The sequence below is a fragment of the Hyperolius riggenbachi genome, chromosome 6 (assembly GCF_040937935.1).
Source record: "Hyperolius riggenbachi isolate aHypRig1 chromosome 6, aHypRig1.pri, whole genome shotgun sequence".
NCBI classification, from domain to species: domain Eukaryota; kingdom Metazoa; phylum Chordata; class Amphibia; order Anura; family Hyperoliidae; genus Hyperolius; species Hyperolius riggenbachi.
Window position 1 is genome coordinate 41104651 of NC_090651.1, and position 21750 is coordinate 41126400.

At 43.7% G+C, this 21750-nt stretch overlaps 1 protein-coding gene across 1 annotated transcript in view; it reads left to right on the forward strand.

Moving 5' to 3' along the window:
• The first annotated feature begins 4471 nt into the window (after positions 1–4471).
• Positions 4472–21750, forward strand: part of ADGRL4 (adhesion G protein-coupled receptor L4) — a 238061-nt gene continuing 220782 nt past the window's right edge. Inside the window, exons 1-2 of the mRNA XM_068242460.1 lie at positions 4472–4549; positions 16383–16532. Of these exons, the coding sequence (XP_068098561.1) occupies positions 4528–4549; positions 16383–16532 (172 nt within the window). The 5' untranslated portion in view covers positions 4472–4527. The remainder of the gene's footprint in view (positions 4550–16382; positions 16533–21750) is intronic.

A 21750-nucleotide genomic window follows, 5' to 3' on the forward strand; every position in this document is an offset into this window, starting at 1 on the left:
CCCCTAGTGGTGCCTAAACTTAAGACCCCCCCCCAGTGGTGCCTAAACCTAAGACCCCCCTGGTGGTGCCTAAACCTAAGACCCCCCTGTGATAAGCATTAATAACGTTTTAAAAAAATATTGTGCTGTTTTTCGTTTAAAAATAATGTTTTAAAAAAATATTGTACTGTTTTTTGTTTAAAAATAATGTTTAAAAAATTATAAATCATTAAATAATGTGTAATCATGAGAAGCAGTTATAAAACATTAAAAGTCTCCGGGCGCCGCTTGTAAAACATTATTTTTCTCCGGCGCCCTTTTTTTCTGTTGGGCGCCCATTAAACGATATTTATTATGGGAGTGAATGACGGCGCCCTTTTTGTCCACCTGCCTCATGCGCCCAAATTTCCTGCCTCCCCTCTACCAGGCTTCCTATTCTGGGGGCACCTATACCTAGCCACCTACCTACCTATACTGGCAGATTTTGTTGTTGTTGTTGTTGTTGCACTGCAGCTATAACACGCGGTCCAAATAGTCGGGTGTTGGAGGGAACACATTCTCACAAGTTTGCTTCAAGCAGCAAAAAGTTTAGAACCGTTCCAGCTCAAGAGCTTAAAGAGACTTCCTCCCGCCCATAAACACGTCTAAGTCCCACGCTGGCCTCCTGCGGTCTGTCGTTCAGCTCCGTCACCAGGCTCAGTAACATCATCTACTGTGCATGCGCGGCAGGTCTGTGCATGTGCAGTAGACCCTGACTGGCATCGACTGAGCCCAGTAAGGTAGCTCACCGCGGGTGAGCGGCAGACCACGGGGAGGGAGGGGGGGATGGCGTGGGACTTAGACGTGTTTATGGGGCGGGAGGAAGCCACGGGTAAGTATCAGAGCTGGGCTGTCTGTTGTCTCTGAGTCTCTTTTTAGGACAACTGTAAGGGTCTTACCTGGGGCTTCTACTGGCCCCCCGCAGACCTCCTGTGCCCGTGCCGGGACAAAACAATCCTCCGGTCCCAGCCCCGACTCACATCCTGGTTTTTGAAACTTTAATGTTGCAGTCCACTGCACCTGTGCAGCCCTGGCCACGCGCGTTCTCGCTCCCGCTGGTGTCGCCGGAGCTTTCTGCGCAGGTGCAGTACACGTACAGTGAGAGACAGCTTAAGATAAGGGCTATGAGAGCTATTATGCTCCTGCTTTTGAAATTTCTCCACATAATGAAAACAGGAGATTTGAAGTGAATTAAGTTTTGTTCTGTGAATTTTATCAGTCAGCACTGGTGAAAGGTTTGCTTTGGTGGTTCACTTTAACGTTGGGACGTTTTTATGTTACTATTAGCCCTTTACTGGCTTTGCTCTTGTCCTTGTTGAATATGCCTGTTGATGTGCAGAACGTCATGGTCAGGAGACGAGGAGAGTCCCCCTGACATGCGTGAGCACAGATTGTTTTCCTCATTCCTGCTGCAGGAAGTGTTAATGACTCTCAGCAATGTTTTCCATAGTTTTACAGACACAACAGTCACAAAGTTCTCAGCAAATCTTCCCTGAGATCAGCAGAGACAAAAGGAGGGACATCGGCTAGCATGGCTTCTCCCCAGCGCAGGAACAATAAAATCCTTCCCCAGTGATGCATCACTCACTATTCAATACACAGGGGCGGACAAAGCCAACAGTGGGCCTCTGTGTAGAGTGTATTTAGGTGGCCCCATGTGAGTGGGTGTGGTCAGAACAAATCATGAGTGAATCCAAAAATTGTCAACAATATAAAAAAGTATGTGAGCCTAGGCTGCATTCTGTAGTCACTGTTTGCACTTAATTATTATTTCCCATACAAGACTGGGCTACACGCAATTATCACTACTCCTCATCCTTATTTAAAACAAAACAAAAAATACTGTATCATTATTATTAAAGGATTTCTTAAGCAAAAAAAAAAAAAACAGTTTAACTATTTCAGCCTGGGGGTATTTTTCACCTTATGGACTGGAGGAATTTTCTCATTTCAGCGCTTTTTTTCTTTTCATTCCCCAATAACTTTATCACTAATTACAAAGAAATTATCTATACCTTGTTTTTTTTCCGCCACCAATTAGGCTTTCTTTGGGTGGTACATTATGTCAAGAATTATTTTATTCTAAATGCATTTCAACAGGAATAATTAAGGAAAAAATCGAATAAAAAATCACTATTTCTCAGTTTTCAGCCATTATAGTTTTCAAAATACCACATGCTACTGTAATTAAAATCCACACATTGTATTTGTCCCAGTTATTGCAATGTTAAAATTATATCCCTAGTATAATGTATGGTGACCATATTTTATTTGGAAATAAAGGTACATTTTTTCAGTTTTACTTCCATCGCTAATTTTTAGCCTATACATTAATAATAACATACCCTCTTGACATATATATATATATTTTTTTATTATTCTCTAAAGTCAGTAGGTGTAATTTTACTATTTGGCTTCCAGATGACCCTGCTGAGCAAATCCTATTAGCGTACAATCAGTACGCTACGCAGGAAACAATGTGTTGCTACATTGTAAATAGGGAAGTGACGCAGGCAGCGATCACTGTGGCCTGCAGGGAGATTAATGAATGGGAATTTTGTTCTTATTCATAAATCTAACGATTGGCGGCGGAAATCGTAGAAAAGCAGCGTCGGGAGGAAGTGTGGTGCTTTTTGAACAAAAACAGTGTTTATTCTTAGCGGAGATGTATGGATTGGCACAGGGAAGTTTTGTCCCCGGCAGCCAATTCCCCCCTGCTACCAGCAACATCGCAATTGCAGGCATTTGCCCGCACGATTGCCCGCAAAGCACCCCAAACTGCAGGGACGTGACTAGCGCGTCCCTGCGGCTCTAGCAGCTGCCGCTGCGGACGTGAGGCTCACGTCCACGCAGCATAAATGGTTAAGTTGAAGGACTTCTGAGGCAAAAGCACTAACATATTTTTTACTCATGTATGAATACATGTCTCTGACAGGAAAGGCCCCTTGGCGCACTGAGGGCTAAAAATTTACTTTTATTCAGTTCAATTAAAATATAAATAACAGCGCTAATTGAACTGAATAAAAAGTAATTTTGAACCCCCAATGCGCTAAGGGGCCTTTCCCATCAGGGATACGTATGCATCCTATATTTCCCCAAGTACTTTCATTGGGTGGCCAGCGGGGACACAAAGGAGGACTGGGGCTGCGGTGAGGGACTGAGATGGCTGCGATTAGCTGGAGGAAGCCCTAGGTGAGTAAAAAATATCAATTACGAATATAGGATGAATACGTATCCCTGATGGGAAAAGGAAAAAATACATGTCCTTCTCAGTTTAGGTTCCCTTTAATTTTGTATTTTGCTTTTTACTCTTCTGAATTTGTATGATGGATACAGCCCGAGAGACTCTACATCTGTATTATAAGCTTTTCTTTCCCGAAACATAGTTGTTGTTTTCCGATGAGGCAATGCTATGTGATGAGTGTAGAGGAATATAATGCTTTATAAGCAGGGCCGGTTTAAGCAACAATGGGGCCCCAGGGCAAAATAAACCTGGGGGGGCCCCCCAACATATACCCCGGAACAAAAATCGGCATTAGGGGACCTTTTTTGCAGCTGGTATAGTCAGGGTGTGAAATCCCAATCGGTCAGAGCTCCACATTCTGGCTATCCCAGCCTGCATGGGGTACAAGGGGTTACAAAGTTTCAGGAGGGGGGACCCCACATAATTAAAAAAAAAAAAATTCCCACACTTTAAACATAAAAAAAAATTGGGAAAATAGGAAAAAAATACCAGGGATCTTCATACAGCCATATGGCGGCTGTATGGCGATCCCTGGCCAAAGCGCTGCAGCTGCGTATAGACCCCCTGGAAACCCCATCAGGAAATTTATTGCGCTTTCGTTTGATGCATGTAAAATTACACTACCGTTAGGTTTGCTACTAAAAGTGACATTTACCGCATTTAAAACTATACTTTTTTCCTTCTAAACTTTAAAATCGATTTTCTCAAAAACTATAAGGTCTTTTTGAAAAATAGTTTTTTCCTCTTATTCCTAATGATCTCCTTAACATATCCTGCAAATTTAGGATTTCTAGCATTTAAGGTGGATTTGCTATTAACCATTAAAGTCGGCAGGTTTTTAAATTTGTTTTTTTTTTTCCCCTTTGAAACTTTAAAATCGTTTTTCTCAAAAACTATAAGGCCGATTTGCAAAAAAATTTTTTTCCTCTTGTAGCCACTGGGGGCCCCTACAAGCTCTGGGGCCCTGGGGCAGCTGCCTCCTTTGCCTTAATGGTAGCGCCGGCCCTGTTTATAAGGCACATGAAGGCTACAAATTGGAAGATCTCTGACAGCAGCAAAGCACACGAGGGCAAGCTCTGCACTCTGGACAGGCTTAGAAGAAGTGAACTCCTTGCTGGAACTGATGAAAGTGTAGGAAATAGAAGCCCTGAGCAAACAAAGAAACAGGAAAATCTCCAAAGGAAATCGACTACGTCACAGGCCAGTGAGCTCCAAACCACTTGGATCCACTTCTTCAGCTGCGGAGTCCTCATCTGCCAACAAAAATGAGACTATTCTATTTATCAGGTAAGGGACCCCCTCACGGGGGCTACATCTCACCTCTCTTGGTGGGCATCAGAGGTGGTCAAAGCTTCTACCTGCTTGATTGTACTTTGTGTTTATGTGTTGAGAAGAGTCTAAAGGGGGAAGCTGTGAGGAAGAAAGTCAAAGATGGGCGGTGATTTGTGTGCTGTTGTGCAGTTTTTCTGTCTATGCTGGATAAACTCCTTGTAGAAGTGGAGGTCCGGAAAGTCCAGGTGGGAATCTGATTCTAAAGCTCAGCCAACAATCCTTGATTTCTACGGACAGTCCAAGCCTTTGAAAACTTGTCCCTGTAAACATGACTGGTCTTAAAAATAACTAGAGGTGACCAAATTGTAGATGAATAAAGCGATGTACACATTGAAAGGTAGATTGTGTGAAAGGACCAATTGTTCCACAATCGATGTTTCTAGATATTTCACGCAATACGATGTGAACATTTTTAAAAGATTATAGATATTAATACCCTAATATTAACACTAGTGATGGTCGGAAATGCAGATTCAGATTTTGTCAAAATTCTGATTTCTGCCAATGCCCATTACCGATTTAGTGGATTTCCAATTTCTGAGGTCTGATTTTTGAGAAGTTTTTTTTTTGTGGTCATTTTTTTGCATTCTCTGATTGACCAAATACTTCTTAGTTGACTCTGCATTCTCTGATTGGTCCAATGATTCCGAGTTCTATGATTGGGCTAAAATTACCAAGTTGCGGTAAGGTGGTATTTCACAGAAATCTGATTTCTGTTTTCTGATTTCGGAGGAGTCTTTTTTTTTGGGGGGGGGGGGGGGGGGGGTAATTTTTTGCATTCTCTGATTGGCCAAATATTTCCAAGCTGACTCTGCATTCTCTGATTGGTCCAATGCTTCCGAGTTCTGTAATTGGGCTAAAAAGACCAACTTGCAGTAATGCCAATTTACGATTTGGATCCAGTTTACTGCTGAAATGCAAAAATTTAAATTCCATGAAATCCAAATGAGCATCCCCACCTTAAACGATCAGATTGTTAAAAGGAGGTGGATATAGTTAGTATGCCGTAACCTTTTGTGACATATCGATTAATTATTATTCATTGCTCTGTACACACTACGAACTATTAGAGATGAGCGTAATGACCTAATAACGATTTCGCGAAATTTCGCGTAATTAGTGTAATTACGATTATGGCCGTAAGTACATAATCGTAATGAAGAAGGATTTTGCGAAATTTCGCGTAAGCGTAATTTTTGCGTAATTTTCGCATTACAATGGTTATTTGTTCATGCCGTAATTTCGCATTAAACGCTACCGTAATTTCGCGTTAAACCGTAACGCTCCGTATAATGTAAAAAAGCCGCCGACTTTAAGGGTTAATAGCAAAGCCCCCTTAAATGCTAAGAGCCTCAAATTTGGAGAATATATTAAGGAGATCAGGAGGAATAAAAGGAAAATTTTTTTTTTCAAAAAGACCTTATAGTTTTTGAGAAAATCGATGTTAAAGTTTCAAAGTAAAAATGTATACATTTAAAAACTTTAACGGCTTTAACGGTTAATAGCAAAGCCTGCTTAAAGTTTAGGAACACCAAATTCCTAGGGTATATTAAGGGGATCAGTGGGAATAAGAGGAACATTTTTTTTTTCAAAAAGACCTTATAGTTTTTGAGAAAATCGATTTTAAAATTTCAAGGGCAAAAATGTCTTTTAAATGCGGAAAATGTCAGGTTTTTTTGCACAGGTAACAATAGTGTATTATTTTCGTAGATTCCCCCAAGTGGGAAGAGTTTTACTTACTTCGTTCTGAGTGTGGGAAATATAAAAAAAAACGACGTGGGGTCCCCCCTCCCAGACCTCTTTAACCCCTTGTCCCCCATGCAGGCTGGGATAGCCAGAATGTGGAGCACCGGCCGCGTGGGGCTCCGCACCCTGACTATACCAGCCCGCATGGTCCATGGATTGGGGGGTCTCGGAAGGGGAGGGGCAGCCAAGCTTTCCCCTCCCCCTCCGAGCCCTTGTCCAATCCAAGGACAAGGGGCTCTTCTCCACCTCCGATGGGCGGTGGAGGTGGAGGCCGTGATTTCCTGGGTGGGGGGTTCATGGTGGAATCTGGGAGTCCCCTTTAAAAAGGGGTCCCCCAGATGCCCACCCCCCCTCCCAGGAGAAATGAGTATAGAGGTACTTGTACCCCTTACCCATTTCCTTTAAGGGTTAAAAGTAAATAAACACACAAACCCATAGAAAAAGTATTTTAATTGAACAAAAAACATAACCACGAAAAAAGTCCTTTAATATTCTTAATTAACCATTAATACTTACCTGTCCCTTTAAATAAATGATCCCTCGAAATATCCTCGGAAATGTTCTATCAGTTACAATGTAACAAAGTTATTACAATGTAACAACTTTGTTACATTGTAACTACGCCGCACCCGACGTCACTCGCCGCTCACCCGCCGCATACACTTACGCGTCCTTGCAGGACGCTAAGTCCCCGCCGGCTCCCGCTGTCCACCCCGCCCACATCTGTCACCCACATGTCACCCACATGTGGGTGACATGTGGGTGACCTGTGGGAGAGGCGGGGAGGGCAGCGGAGCCGGCGGGGACTTAGCGTCCTGCACGGACCCGACAGAGCTCTGAGCTATATAGCTCAGAGCTCTCTAAAGCATCTTTGTATTTGGGCTCCAAGGAGCCCCATTGGTCCTTAGCAGACCAATGGGGTTCCTTCAAATCAGAAGGAACCCCATTGGTCTACTAAGGACCAATGGGGCTCCTTGGAGCCCAAATACAAAGATGCTTAGAGAGCTCTGAGCTATATAGCTCAGAGCTCTGTCGGGTCCGTGCGGCGGGTGAGCGGCGAGTGACGTCGGGTGCGGCGTAGTTACAATGTAACAAAGTTGTTACATTGTAATAACTTTGTTACATTGTAACTGATAGAACATTTCCGAGGATATTGCGTGGGATCATTTATTTAAAGGGACAGGTAAGTATTAATGGTTAATTAAGAATATTAAAGGACTTTTTTCGTGGTTATGTTTTTTGTTCAATTAAAATACTTTTTCTATGTGTTTGTGTGTTTATTTACTTTTAACTCTTAAAGGAAATGGGTAAGGGGTACAAGTACCTCTATACTCATTTCTCCTGGGAGGGGGGGTGGGCATCTGGGGGACCCCTTTTTAAAGGGGACTCCCAGATTCCACCATGAACCCCCCACCCAGGAAATCGCGGCCTCCACCTCCACCGCCCATCGGAGGTGGAGAAGAGCCCCTTGTCCTTGGATTGGACAAGGGCTCGGAGGGGGAGGGGAAAGCTTGGCTGCCCCTCCCCTTCCGAGACCCCCCAATCCATGGACCATGCGGGCTGGTATAGTCAGGGTGCGGAGCCCCACGCGGCCGGTGCTCCGCATTCTGGCTATCCCAGCCTGCATGGGGGACAAGGGGTTAAAGAGGTCTGGGAGGGGGGACCCCACGTCGTTTTTTTTTTATATTTCCCACACTCAGAACGAAGTAAGTAAAACTCTTCCCACTTGGGGGAATCTACGAAAATAATACACTATTGTTACCTGTGCAAAAAAAACTGACATTTTCCGCATTTAAAAGACATTTTTGCCCTTGAAACTTAAAAATCGATTTTCTCAAAAACTATAAGGTCTTTTTGAAAAAAAAATTTTTCCTCTTATTCCCACTGATCCCCTTAATATTCCCTAGGAATTTGGTGTTCCTAAACTTTAAGCAGGCTTTGCTATTAACCGTTAAAGTCGGCGGGTTTTTAAATGTATACATTTTTACTTTGAAACTTTAACATCGATTTTCTCAAAAACTATAAGGTCTTTTTGAAAAAAAAAATTTTCCTCTTATTCCTCCTGATCTCCTTAATAGATTCTCCAAATTTGAGGCTCTTAGCATTTAAGGGGGCTTTGCTATTAACCCTTAAAGTCGGCGGCTTTTTTATATTATACGGAGCGTTACGGTTTAACGCGAAATTACGGTAGCGTTTAATGCGAAATTACGGCATGAACGAAACGCGAAATTTCACGTTGAAAATTACGCTTACGGTATTTTCAATTACGATTTTAATGGCAATTTCGCTACGCTAATTTCGCATCGTAATCGCAAATTTCGCATGCGTAATTATAGTAATGCGAAATTACGAAAATTTCGGCTCAACTCTACGAACTATGGACAATTATCTGCCAATTTGATCCCTGTCATGACGATCGTTCAAAATGCACGGGTGTCATCAAGGGTCGTTCACTTAACCCATCAGGTTGATTATTTACTGCACAATATCTGAATGATGAGTGATTCATAGTTCATTTTGAACGATTTTTGCACCTTCCCTTCCTCTGTGTATATGACCCTTTCAGCAACTTCGAGAAAGTGATGTGACCTATTGGTCTCTGATGTTTGCCAGATCAGATTAGAGATAACGTTCAATTAAAATGGGTCAAAGCAAGGAGATGTGCAGGGATTCGGTCTGTTTGATACGCAAGAAAAGCATGGATTAGATATAATGTCATCAAAATGTTTTTTAGTTCTTTTCCAGTTTGATTTTTTTTTTTCTTAATCAATAACGAGAAAACTCATTGCCATTTGGCTGAGTAAATAAAGTTGTAACCACCTTAATTGTGCCGCGCAGTCCCTCTTTTAATCATACAAGGTTAAATTTCACGTTGTCAATAATGCAGAGAGCGAGGACGTGTTCAGAATCTAGCGAGGCATCCAAAGGACCAGTACATCAATATTGATGAAGTGGCTTTTCGTGTAAAACTAATTTTGCAGTGAAAAAGTACATGAGTAGACATCAGAAACGAGGCAATCTCTGGCCTTTAATATTTATTTCGTTTTTTGTTTTTTTTTACAAAGCAGCAAGAGTGTATGCATGACGGTAAATGTCGATCATTTTTTGATTTATTTTTTTTTGGCTCCTGATCAGTTTAAGGTTTAGCAAAGGAATACAGATATCCCAATGCTGCAACCCAATCTTTAACAGCACCAGGGAGTCAACCAGCAAAGCCCCTCATCCACCATAGGGTTACTTCCACACATAGAACAAAGATGCTGGGTCTCTACCTGGATTTAAGGCCGACTGGCTAATTTTATTGCAAGTGCCACAGTGCAGAGCACAACATTTAGACCGCAGAGGTCTTTCTCAAGTGCTTCTTTCTCAAGCACTTGAGAAAGACCTCTGCGGTCGAAACGTTGTGCTCTGCACTGTGGCACTTGCAATAAAATTGGCTAGCCGGCCTTAAATCCAGGTAGAGACCCAGCATCACAGTTTAAGGTTTAGGTCATCCCTAAACCAGGAGTACATATTGTGGCGCCGCCACTCAGTTCAGCACCGGGAGAGCCCGAATGACGGCTCTCCCTGCTGCCTCTAAATTAACCTCCCTGGCGGTAAGCCCGTGCTGAGCACGGGCTATGCCGCCGGGAGGCACCACTCAGGCCCCGCTGGGCCGATTTGCATAATTTTTTTTTTGCTGCACGCAGCTAAACGCTATACGCGTCGCCGCAGCCGCCCCCCCCCCTAGACCCCGTGCGCTGCCTGGCCAATCAGTGCCAGGCAGCGCCGTGGGGTGGATCGGAGTCCCCTTTGACGTCACGACGTCGATGACGTTGGTGACGTCATCCCGCCCCGTCGCCATGGCGACGGGGGAAGCCCTCCAGGAGATCCCGTTCTTTGAACCTCGTCTCGCTACATGAAAAAAAAAAAATTTAAAAAACGTATTTGCTGCCCCCTGGCGGATTTTGACAAACCGCCAGGAGGGTTAAAGGTGGCGTTAAATATAATTCCCACTATGAGTTGTCGCAACTCAGAGGGAAATGTATATCGGGTTCTGGCAGCCGCCAGAGCCCAGAATTTCCACTATGCAGGGCGTGCAGCATAGCATTGCTGCTATGGCGGCACCCAGTTTCGGTGCACAGCGCTCAGCACTGCGCCGAGATAACCTTCTTCCCTAAACTAGGTTTATCTATTAAATCAATTATGCCTTGTCATAAGGCTGTTTTCCAGTTAGAGCTAGTTGAAGCAACGCTGGGGCCCCAGGGCAAAATTCCCTGAGGGCTTTATTCCAGTCAGAGCTGGTTGAAGCAACACTGGGGTTCCAGGGCAAAATTATCTGAGGGCTCTGTTCTAGTCAGAGCCAGTTGAAGCAAGGTCCCAGGGGCCTCTGCAGTGTCTCAAATAATATCAACTCATCTGGTCCGTCCATGCTCCCGTCCTCATCCACCCACGTTGGCTGGCTGCCTCTTCTCAGTGACCCAACATATGTTATTATGCAATAATACATGCCGGGTCACTAAGAAGAGGCAGCTAGCATGGATAGAGGATGACAGGAGGTTGAAGAAGGAGAGCAGCAGAGCTCAGGGGACCAGCAAAACTCGCAAGCCCTTGCCCCAATGGGAACACCAGCCCTTTTTCCAGTGATTCTGGAGGTTGGTTGAGGCCTTTTTTTTATCTTGATAGGCAAAATGCTAACTTTTTTTTTTTTTTTTCAGATTTATGTAAAGGTAGTTGGAGATTTTAGGGTTAGACATAGGGTAGTGCGGACAGTGTGAAGGTTAGAGTTAGAATACAAGGGGGGAATAAGGGCCTTTTTCCACTAAGAAATGCAATCACAATTGCAAACAAGCTGCAATCGCATATCTTCGTATTTTACACAACCTCGATTCAACCACCATCCGTCGGGTGCACAGGGCAATTTTGGTGCCTTTGCGATTTGTGCCGCAATAAAAATAAACCAAGCAGGAAAATATTTTGAATTGCGGAATCATGGAAAATGAGCTTAGTGGAGCAATTGCTAAGTGATTTTCCTGCGATCTTATACAAACTATATTGCACACACACGAAAAAAAAATGCAACAAGACCGCGATTGTTATCTGGAAAAAATTGTCCCATAAATACACCCCACTAATGGAAACGCTGCAAATTCCATTAGTTTGAATGCACCTAGCATTTTGCAATTAGATTGGAAATATGGAAGACCATAATTAAGATTTGAAAGTGCAATTTCAAATTTGAAGAAAAATGTTCTTCACATTCAGACACAGCACCAATGCCAGCCAATAGGAAAGGAGAAAAAAAGTATTTCTTACTGCTCCTGGGATCTTCCCAAGTAGCCTTCTGGGCTTCCACACCTGCATCACTCCCTGTAACTTCGTGTTGGCAGCTCTGGTCCAATCCCTAACCCTTTTACATATCCCTACCCTCCTGAAGCAGGTCATTTAGGTGTGTGCTAATGGTGAGCACATATTTGGCATGGGCGTAATTTTGCATAAAAATGTGTAATTACGATGCAAAATCGTAATGTGAAATTATGAGAACATTAATTTCATCTATAATTGTAATCATTCGTAATTTCGCATACATGTTTGCATAATTTTGTGTCAACTTTAGCGGCCGGTTAATAGAGATGGCCCGAACAGTTTGCACGCAAACTTATTCGTGTGAACAACGTGGGTTTGTGTCCACGTCAAATGCGAGTTCGACCCACCACCTATACTACATCATTGGGCTAAATTGTGACCCTATACATCACAGTCAGCAGACACATGGCAGCCAATCAGGCTGCACTCCCTCCTGGAGCCCCCCTCCAGCAGCGTCGGACATTTTCTCACTCTGTGTGCTGATATTTTAGTGAGAGAAGGGAGAGACATTGGAGAGATAGGGAAAGCGATCGTTAGGAGGTCTGTTAGCTTGCTCCTTGCTGATATTTGTTGATATAAAAACAGCTCTTTTGAGAGCTAAAGTTCTTGTGATGTGTTTTTTTTGTGGTCCACTGACACTGCATATACAGCCCCGTCTGTCACAGCTGGGTCTTGCTAATTGTTATACTGTGCCAGGCCCAGCACATTCAGTGCCTAGAGTGACTGCTGCACATTGTATTATAATACCAGTCACTGCATACCTTTCACTGCATCTGTGTGACCGCACGCTGTTTTATATACAAGTCACTGCATACCTTTCACTGCATCTGTGTGACCACAGGCTGTTTTATATACCAGCAGTCAGTGCATCCATTTTCACTGCACCTGTGTGACTGCCCATTGTTATACCAGCAGTCACTGCAACCTTTTCACTGCACCTGTGTGACTGCACATTGTTATACCAGCAGTCACTGCATACCTTTCACTGCATGTGTGTGACCGCACGCTGTTTTATATACCAGTAGTCAGTGCATCCATTTTCACTGCACCTGTGTGACTGCACATTGTTATACCAGCAGTGACTGCATACCTTTCACTGCACCTGTGTGACTGCACATTGTTATACCAGCAGTGCCTGCATACCTTTCACTGCACCTGTGTGACTGCACATTGTTATACCAGCAGTCACTGCATACCTTTCACTGCATCTGTGTGACCGCACGCTGTTTGATATACCAATAGTCAGTGCATCCATTTTCACTGCATCTGTGTGATTGTACATTGTTATACCAGCAGTCACTGCATACCTTTCACTGCACCTGTGTGACTGCACACTGTTTTATATACCAGTCGCTGCATACCTTTCACTGCATCTGTGCGACCGCACGCTGTTTTATATACCAGCAGTCAGTGCATCCATTTTCACTGCACCTGTGTGACTGCACATTGTTATACCAGCAGTCACTGCATACCTTTCACTGCATCTGTGTGACTGCAAACTGTTTATATACCAGTCAGTTCATACCTTTCACTGCACCTGTGTGACTGCACATTTTATCATACCACCAGCAGTCACAGCATACCTTTTCAATGCACCTGTGTGACTGCACATTGTATCATACCACCAGCAGTCACTGCATACCTTTTCACTGCACCTGTGCGACTGCACATTGTATTATAGCAGCAGTCAGTGCATACCTTTCACTGTACCTGTGTGACTGCACATTGTATTATATCAGCAGTCAGTGTATATCTTTTACTGTATCTGTGTGACTGCACATTGTATTAGTCAAGTCAGTGCATACCTTTCACTTCATCCCCCAAAATGGACAAAACAAAAGGCAGAGGCAGAGCCAGAGGCAGGCCACCCGGCAAGTCTGTTCGAGGTTGCGCTGACGTGATTTTCTGCGGCCCTGGACCAAAGTACAGTGTTCAGAAGGCAAGTGCCATTAATTCCCAAGATTGCCAGGATGTAGTTAACTATTTAACACAGAACACCTCATGAAGGGGCTTGTGTATCACAATGAAGCAATGGCCTCTGCATACGAGGGTACGCGTCACGCGTACCCTCGTATGCGTCATCACGTAGAGGACGTGAGGTCAGAGAAAGGGCGGAAGTACCACAAGGGTACTACCGCTGAACCGCCCGCTGCCCGGCCTCAACGCGTCACTCTGCTACTCGGACTCCTCCTCCTCCTCACTCCACTGCCAGTGCCAGCCACCAGGTACTATTTAACTTGCCTTAAACACTTTTTTATGGGGAAGCGGGCAGAGGGGGGAGCGCTAGCGGAGGGGGTGGGGGGAATTTCCGACCCCCCCCGCGATCGGGGCATGCTCCCCCCTTATGCCTGCGACCCCATAGGGCCCCCAAAATGGGCATGTTCGGGGGTCCCATTGACTTCCATTGAGTTCGGCGTTCGGGCCGAACATGCCGAACATCTGGCCCATGTTCGGCCTGTTCGGCCCGAACCCGAACATCCAGGTGTTCGCCCAACACTAGTGAAGCAGTACGCTACTTACACTACCTGATCCATGTCTACACACGCAAGATGTTTTCAAGCACTTTAAGCCTCCAATTTAGGAATGCAATGTGATTTCTGCTTTTTAGGGATTATAACCCTGCTCTGCATCAAATCTGTAATTTTCCCCGGGACTTCGGGCGTGTATCCCACTCCGCCATGCCCACCTCCAGGTGTTAGACCCCTTGAAACATCTTTTCCATCACTTTTGTGGTCAGAAACAGTGTTTGTAGTTTTTGAAGTTTGCCTGCCCATTGAAGTCTATTGCGGTTCGCAAACTTTTTTGCATGTTCGTGTTCGCGATTCGCGAACAAAAATGAACGGGTTCGTGACATCTCTACCAGTTAGGTTAATAGCAAAGCCCCCATACATGCTATTGTCACCAAAATTGATTTGAAATGTTAAGGTGAATAGTGGGTACAATTGAAATAATTATTTTTTCAAAAAGACCTTTTAAAAATGACGTTTTTAAAAATGCAAAGAAAAAATACTTTTTAAACTAAATTTAAAAAAAACATTTTAAAAAAATTAAATTTTTAAAATTGATTTTCTCAAAAACTTCAAGGTCTTTTAAAACATGGTGGCAAAAGCATGTATGGGGGCTTTGGTATTAACCGCTAAAGTCAGCACAAAAGAAATTAGAAATGATTATACGAAATCAATTGAATTTACAAAACGTAATAACGTACAGGCATAATTTGGAAAAATTATGTGAAATTTAGCATAATTGTAATTAGCTGTTTATGGTCATCACTAGCATGCGCTTTTCCCCGCACTGCACCTGACCTGGGCGCCACCATAGGCATAACGTTTTTATGTCTGTAGCCGCCCAGCAGTGTCATTTGGATGCTCCCTCTGAGTTGCTACTTCTCAGAGAGAGAATATTTGCAGGGTGAGCCAACATTCGACTCATCCTGAACCAAACTGTGTATATGTGTGTCTTCCACCTCTTCAACTTTTTGTTCAATATTTTTTTACATATTTTCCGCATTAATGTACAGTAATTTGCTAGCAATTTTCTTTCACGTACAAGCCCAAGTTACAAAACTTCAGTATAAAAAAAACTTTCTTAATGTTTTTTGTGAAACTGGAATAATTTCCGTGATTTTTTTTTTTTTTTATTTGCATTGAGAAAGTGATCATTCATAAAACAAAATGCATAGAAGAAAGAAAGGGACACAGAGAACCCAATATAGTGTACTATGTTAAATCACCAAGGTATTCAAATCAAAGGATGTATATGTATCTATACTCACAAAGCTGGGTTACGGCAAAGGCAACCACTGTGCAGGTGGGTGGGGAGATTATAGCCTGACCCAGCTTAGTTTAAGAAGTTGCTTTCTGTAGACAGGAAACAAGGGGTAACTCCCCTGCACCAGGGGTGGACTTAGCAATATGAAAAGAAGCTTGGAACAAAGGTACCAAAGTAGGATAAAAACATTTAAAAAACATTTAAAAGAACTTTTCTCCCCATCAAATAAACACAGACTGTGTTGGTATAACTTCAACAATCATACCATTTATTCGGGTACTTCACAATGCAATGCGTTTTGCAGGTTCTATCACACTTCATCAGGCAATACAAGGAGCAAAAACTAGTACAGGTATAGATCCAAATCACATGCCTCTGCGGCTTGACTTTGATCCAGACCTTACTAGTTTTTTGCTCCCTGTATTGCCTGATGAAGTGGGATAAAACCTGAGAAATGCATTGCATTGTGGAGTACTTGGATAAATCGTATAATTGTTGAACTTATACCAACACAGTCTGTGTTCATTTGATGGCGAGGTAAGTCCACCACTACCGCTCCTTTTTAAACGTTTTTTAAACGTTTTTACCCCACTTAGGCGTCTATGTTCCAGGCTTTGTTTCATATAAAACAAATCCTGCAAGCTTTGCCATTTTCTACTTGTTCTACTCCATTTTGATTTGTTTGAAATCCTCCTGTGAGAGAATAAATCTCCTAAACGCTCTATAATTTGTGTTTATGGTACATAGCAAATAATTTTCACCTCTCGCTTAAAACCCAGACATGTGTTAATATTCATTGTTAAATCGTTCTATTTTTGGGCATGTGTTAACATTTGCTATTATTTGCATTATTAAATCATTCGCTCCTTGATTTAAGTGTTACTTGCGATTTTACGATAAATTTTTTCATTGTTTTGTTTTTTAGTGTGTTTATTCCTATTACTGGACCATGGTCAACAACAACAACAGTGCCAGTTTCCATGCCATGAACTTGCAGAGTGCAGAGAGGAGAAGGGGATTCTGGGATGCTACTGCAAGATGGGATACACAGGAAGTGGCATTCAGTCTTGTAACGGTACTGTAGAGCAGTTTCTTTCCACCCCCTTTCCCACCTTTGAAATAATGCCATGTTTTGTTTTGTTTTTTTTGCTTTTATCTGCACTGATATAGGATTTTTACCATATACTGTATATTATGGTGTATACGACTACTTTTTAACCCTTGAAAATCATCTGAAAAGTCACAGGTCTTCTTATACGCCAGGTGTCATTGATGCCGGGTGATACACCCTATCCTGTTACCACCTCTCAGATCTCGCTGCTGAGGACTGTAGTGAAGCGGCGCAGGCGCTCATGTGTGAGATCTGAGAGGCAGAGAACGAGGTAAATAGGATACAAGGGCGGGCCAGACGAGTGAAAGAGGCGTCTTTTATGGGCACAGTGCAATCTATTCTTCCATACCAGTTTTGATAAACAGATAGACAAGGAGAGCTAACCAATCCACTTAGGGAGAGGGAGAGTTGACGAATCCAATCAGTCAATCACCTATATACTGTTATATACTGTGTACCACACACAGTACAGCACCAGTATCCAGGGCCATACTGAGGCACAGGCGAGAGAGGCTCCAGCCTCAGGGCGCAGTGTAGAAGGGGGCGCACAACTCACTCAGCTATCATTCCCCTGTTGTGTTTGAAGCAAAGAGAAATAAGAAAAGGGGATACATGGCAGTGACTGCAAGCAAGATAACTAGAGATTAAGGTGATGGGGGGGGGGGGGGTTGGGGGCCCTGGGGTGCCTCTTAGTCTAATAGCAATCAGTGTGTGATGGCTGGGGTAGGAGGGATAAGGGAGCACACTTTGGTGTCTCAGCCTTGGGTGCTGGAGGACCTTTTCCCGGCTCTGGGTCCATACATGGCAACGGTGATCTCCAGGAGGAGTGTTGGAAGAGGTGTAGTCTTATACGGCGAGTATATCCCAAACTCTATATTTTAATTAGAAAAGTTTGGGGGTCGTCTCATACGCCCAGTCGTCTTATATGCCCGAATATACGATATGTTTTAGTTTTGGATAGTGTGGAAAGGGCTTAAAATCTCTTTTAAAGAGGAACTGTAACGACAAAACGGCCCCTGGGGGGTACTCACCTCGGGTGGGGGAAGCCTCAGGATCCTAATGAGGCTTCCCACGCCGTCCTGCGTCCCTCGGGGGTCTCGCTGTAGCCCTCCGTACAGCCGTGACGCAATATTTACCTTCCTGGCTCCTGCGCAGGCGCTCTGATGGCTGTCGGCGCCGAAGTAGGCGGAAATACCCGATTGCCGTCGGGTCTGCTCTACTGCGCAGGCGCAAGTTTCCGGCGCCTGTGCAGTAGAGCGGACCCGACGGAGATCGGGTATTTCTGTCTATTTCCGTGCCGAAAGTCGCCACAGCGCCCCCGCTGGAGCCAGCAAAGGTAAATATTGAAGCTACAGTCGGCTCTGTCGCCGGCTGTTCGGAGGGCTGCGGCGAGACCCCCGTGGGACAGAGGACGGCGTGGAAGGCCTCATTAGGATCCGGAGGCCTTCCCCACCCGAGGTGAGTACCCCCCAGGGGAGGTTTTTGTTGTTACAGAGTCTCTTTAAGTGTAAACTACCATCTGTATCCCCTATCAGGGGCACAACTACAGGGGACCTGCGCTGCAACAGAAGGGGGGCCCAGAGCTGTAAGAGGGCCCCAACTACTACTTAATACCCTCTGATAAAAGGGGTAATTCCTTCAGATCAGGTGTTTTTGTGTCTACACTTGTTATGGGTGTGAAGTTCATGATGGCCACACTTGTTGTATGCTCCTTGCAAGATGGGCCCTCAGGCTGTGAGGATCACCAGGGGTAGGTAATGGAAATGATGTAAATATTGGGGGCGGGCACATAAAAATTATGCTGGTGGTCCCATGCCCCATGATTTGTAGTTACACCCCTGCTTACAAATAAATGATGTATGTTTATGATTCTCATTATAATAAATGTACCACTATCTTTCATGGCCTTGTACAGAGTTCAGCATATGGGTAACATAAATACACACTTAGCTCATGCCGAGTCCAAATAGCAGTGGTGAGCGAAAATATTCTTTTCACATTTATTTTCATTAAAATAATGGGAAGTTTGACTTTCCAGACGAAAATGCCATCAAAAATTGATTTATAATAAGTTTGGGATTTCTCTAAAAAAAATTTTTTTGTAAATTTTTGTACTAAAATAAACAATTTTTGCGCTTTGCACACATTTTGGAAGTAAAAATTCAAATATTCGGGATTTTTTATGAATTTTCAGGTCAGAGAGAAAAATTTGTTGTCTTAAACCAAATTTTGTGAATATTTTCTCGAAATCGAAAATAGCATTTTCGATGCAAAAATGACTTTGCCAAAAATTTGCAAGCGATGCTGCCAAATAGCTCATACCTAGCGCAAATAGCTCAGGCCTAGTCCAAATAGCCCATGCCTAGTGAAAAAAGTTCATGCCTAGTGCAAATAGCTCATGCCTAGTCCAAATAGCTCGTGCCTGCCTAGTCCAAATAGCTCATGCCTAGTCCAAATAGCTCATGTCTAGTGCAAATAGGTCATGCCTAGTCCAAATAGCTCATGCCTAGTCCAAATAGCTCATGTCTAGTGCAAATAGGTCATGCCTAGTGCAAATAGCTTATGCCTACTAGTCCAAATAGCCTATGCCTAGTGCAAGTAAGTAACTCATGCCTAGTGCAAATAGCCTATGCCTAGTGCAAGTAAGTAACTCATGCCTAGTGCAAATAGCCCATGCCTAGTGCAAATAGCTCAGGCCTAGTCCAAATAGCCCATGCCTAGTGAAAATAGTTCATGCCTAGTGCAAATAGCTCGTGCCTGCCTAGTCCAAATAGCCCATGCCTAGCGCAAATAGCTTGTACCCAGTCCAAATAGCTCATGCCTATTCCAAATAGCCTATGCTTACTGTAAATAGCTCATGCCTAGTCCAAATAGCTCACACCTAGTCCAGCTCATGCCTAGTCCAAATAGCTCATGCCTAGTCCAAATAGCTCATGCCTAGTCCAAATAGCTCATGCCTAGTCCAAATAGCTCACACCTAGTCCAAATAGCTCATGCCTAGTCCAAATAGCTCATGCCTAGTCCAAATAGCTCATGGCTAGTCCAAATAGCTCATGCCTAGTCCAAGTAGCCCATGACTAGTACAAATAGTCCATGCCTGGTTCAAATAGCTCATGCATACTCCAAATAGACCATGCCTAGTGCAAATAGCTTATTCGTAGTCCACATAGCTTATGCCTAGTGCAAATAGCTCATGCATAATCCAAATAGCTCATGCCTAGTCCAAATAGCTCACACCTAATCCAGCTCATGCCTAGTCCAAATAGCTCATGCCTAGTCCAAATAGCTCACACCTAGTCCAGCTCATGCCTAGTCCAAGTAGCCCATGACTAGTCCAATTAGTCCATGCCTGGTTCAAATAGCTCATGCATACTCCAAATAGACCATGCTTAGTGCAAATAGCTTATTCGTAGTCCACATAGCTTATGCCTAGTGCAAATAGCTCATGCATAATCCAAGTAGCTCATGCCTAGTGCAAATAGCTCATGCATAGTCCAAGTAGCTCATGCCTAGTGCAAATAGCTCATGCATAGTCCAAGTAGCTCATGCCTAGTGCAAATAGTTCATGCATAGTCCAAGTAGCTCATGCCTAGTGCAAATAGCTCATGCATAGTCCAAGTACCTTATGCCTAGTGCAAATAGCTCGTGCATAGTCCAAGTAGCACATGCCTAGTGCAAATAGCTCATGCATAGTCCAAGTAGCTCATGCCTAGTGCAAATAGCTCATGCCTAGTCCAAATAGCCCATGCCTAGTGCAAAAAGCCCATGCCTAGTCCAAATAGCCCATGCCTAGTGAAAATAGCTTTTGCCTAGTCCTAATAACGATGCCTATTGCTAATAAGCACGCCTACAATCACAAATATGCATTATTTTGGTAAAACAAGTAAAGCAAAAGCAAGAATCAATACGAGAAGAATTGGGCATAACTGCTGATAAGATCATGCTGAAAAGTTTCACCACTGATGACACAGTACATACATGTGTGTCATTGCAGCTACACTTTGAACTCCAGGCACTCCCACTTCAATGCCTCCCCTCTTGTCATCCCTTTCTAAGAAGAGTCCGATTTACTACTATTTAATTCTAGATGTGCTTTAATTGCCCTGTCTGTGTCACTTGTTACCACCATTAACTGTGTGATGTGCAGGAAAATCTTTGTAGGCGCTACTTTGGGGAACGGACGCCGTCTGAGCTTTCAAAGACATTTGTCTTTTCATCTCATGGAGCTGTGGTAGACACTCTGATACAAGCGCAGAGGAACACACTGACGTTTTTTTCCTGCCTTGAAAAGTCACATTATTTGCTTGGCTTTTGTTTGCACCTTTCTGGCTCACTTTTGGTCGGTAAGATTCCATTGTGTAATCGTCCTTTTTGATCATAGCTGTTATCGGGGCTGCTTCTGTCAGCGCTGTCGCACCGGCTGCCCTGACATGTCTGTTATTGTCGGTGTCAACATGCATTGGCATCCTGTTCCCTCTCGCTCTTTCACGGAAGAGACTTGCATTCTCTTTTTCTAGTGGCTATAATTACCTGAATCTCGCTTTCCAGAGCTGGAGGAAAAGAACAAATCACTAGAGGTTTTGACAGATTAAACCGCAGGAGACAAAGAGTGGGAAAAAATGCACATGAGGATATAGTCAGCTTTATACGTGTACATTGGGAAAAAAAAGTCTGAGGATTTGAGCACCTGGTATTACTGATAGTAGAATATTGGTAATTTTACTGATATTCTGTTATCAAAATTAACCTAATTCGGCTAACGCTAACCTCCTAACATCTACCCCTAACACTAACCTCCCCCCACCCCATTCCTCCTAGCACTAACCTCCCACCACCTTCTCCCAATGCTAATCTCCCCCCACCTACTCCTCACACTAACCTCCTCACCACCTCCATTCCTCCTAGCTCTAACCTCCCACCAACTACTCCTAACACTAACCTTCCCCCTATTCCTCCTAGCACTAACCTCCCACCAACTACTTCTAACACTAACCTCCCCACACCACTCCGAACACTAACCCCCCTCCCCTACTTCTAAGGCTCAACACCCACCATACAATCTTAGTTGTTCAATCTTACCACTTCCATGTAGAATAACAGTCTATCCACTTAATCATTCAAGGTATTTTCAATCTGTTGGCCCATACACTACATAGATTTAGTAAATCTGTACAACTAAGAT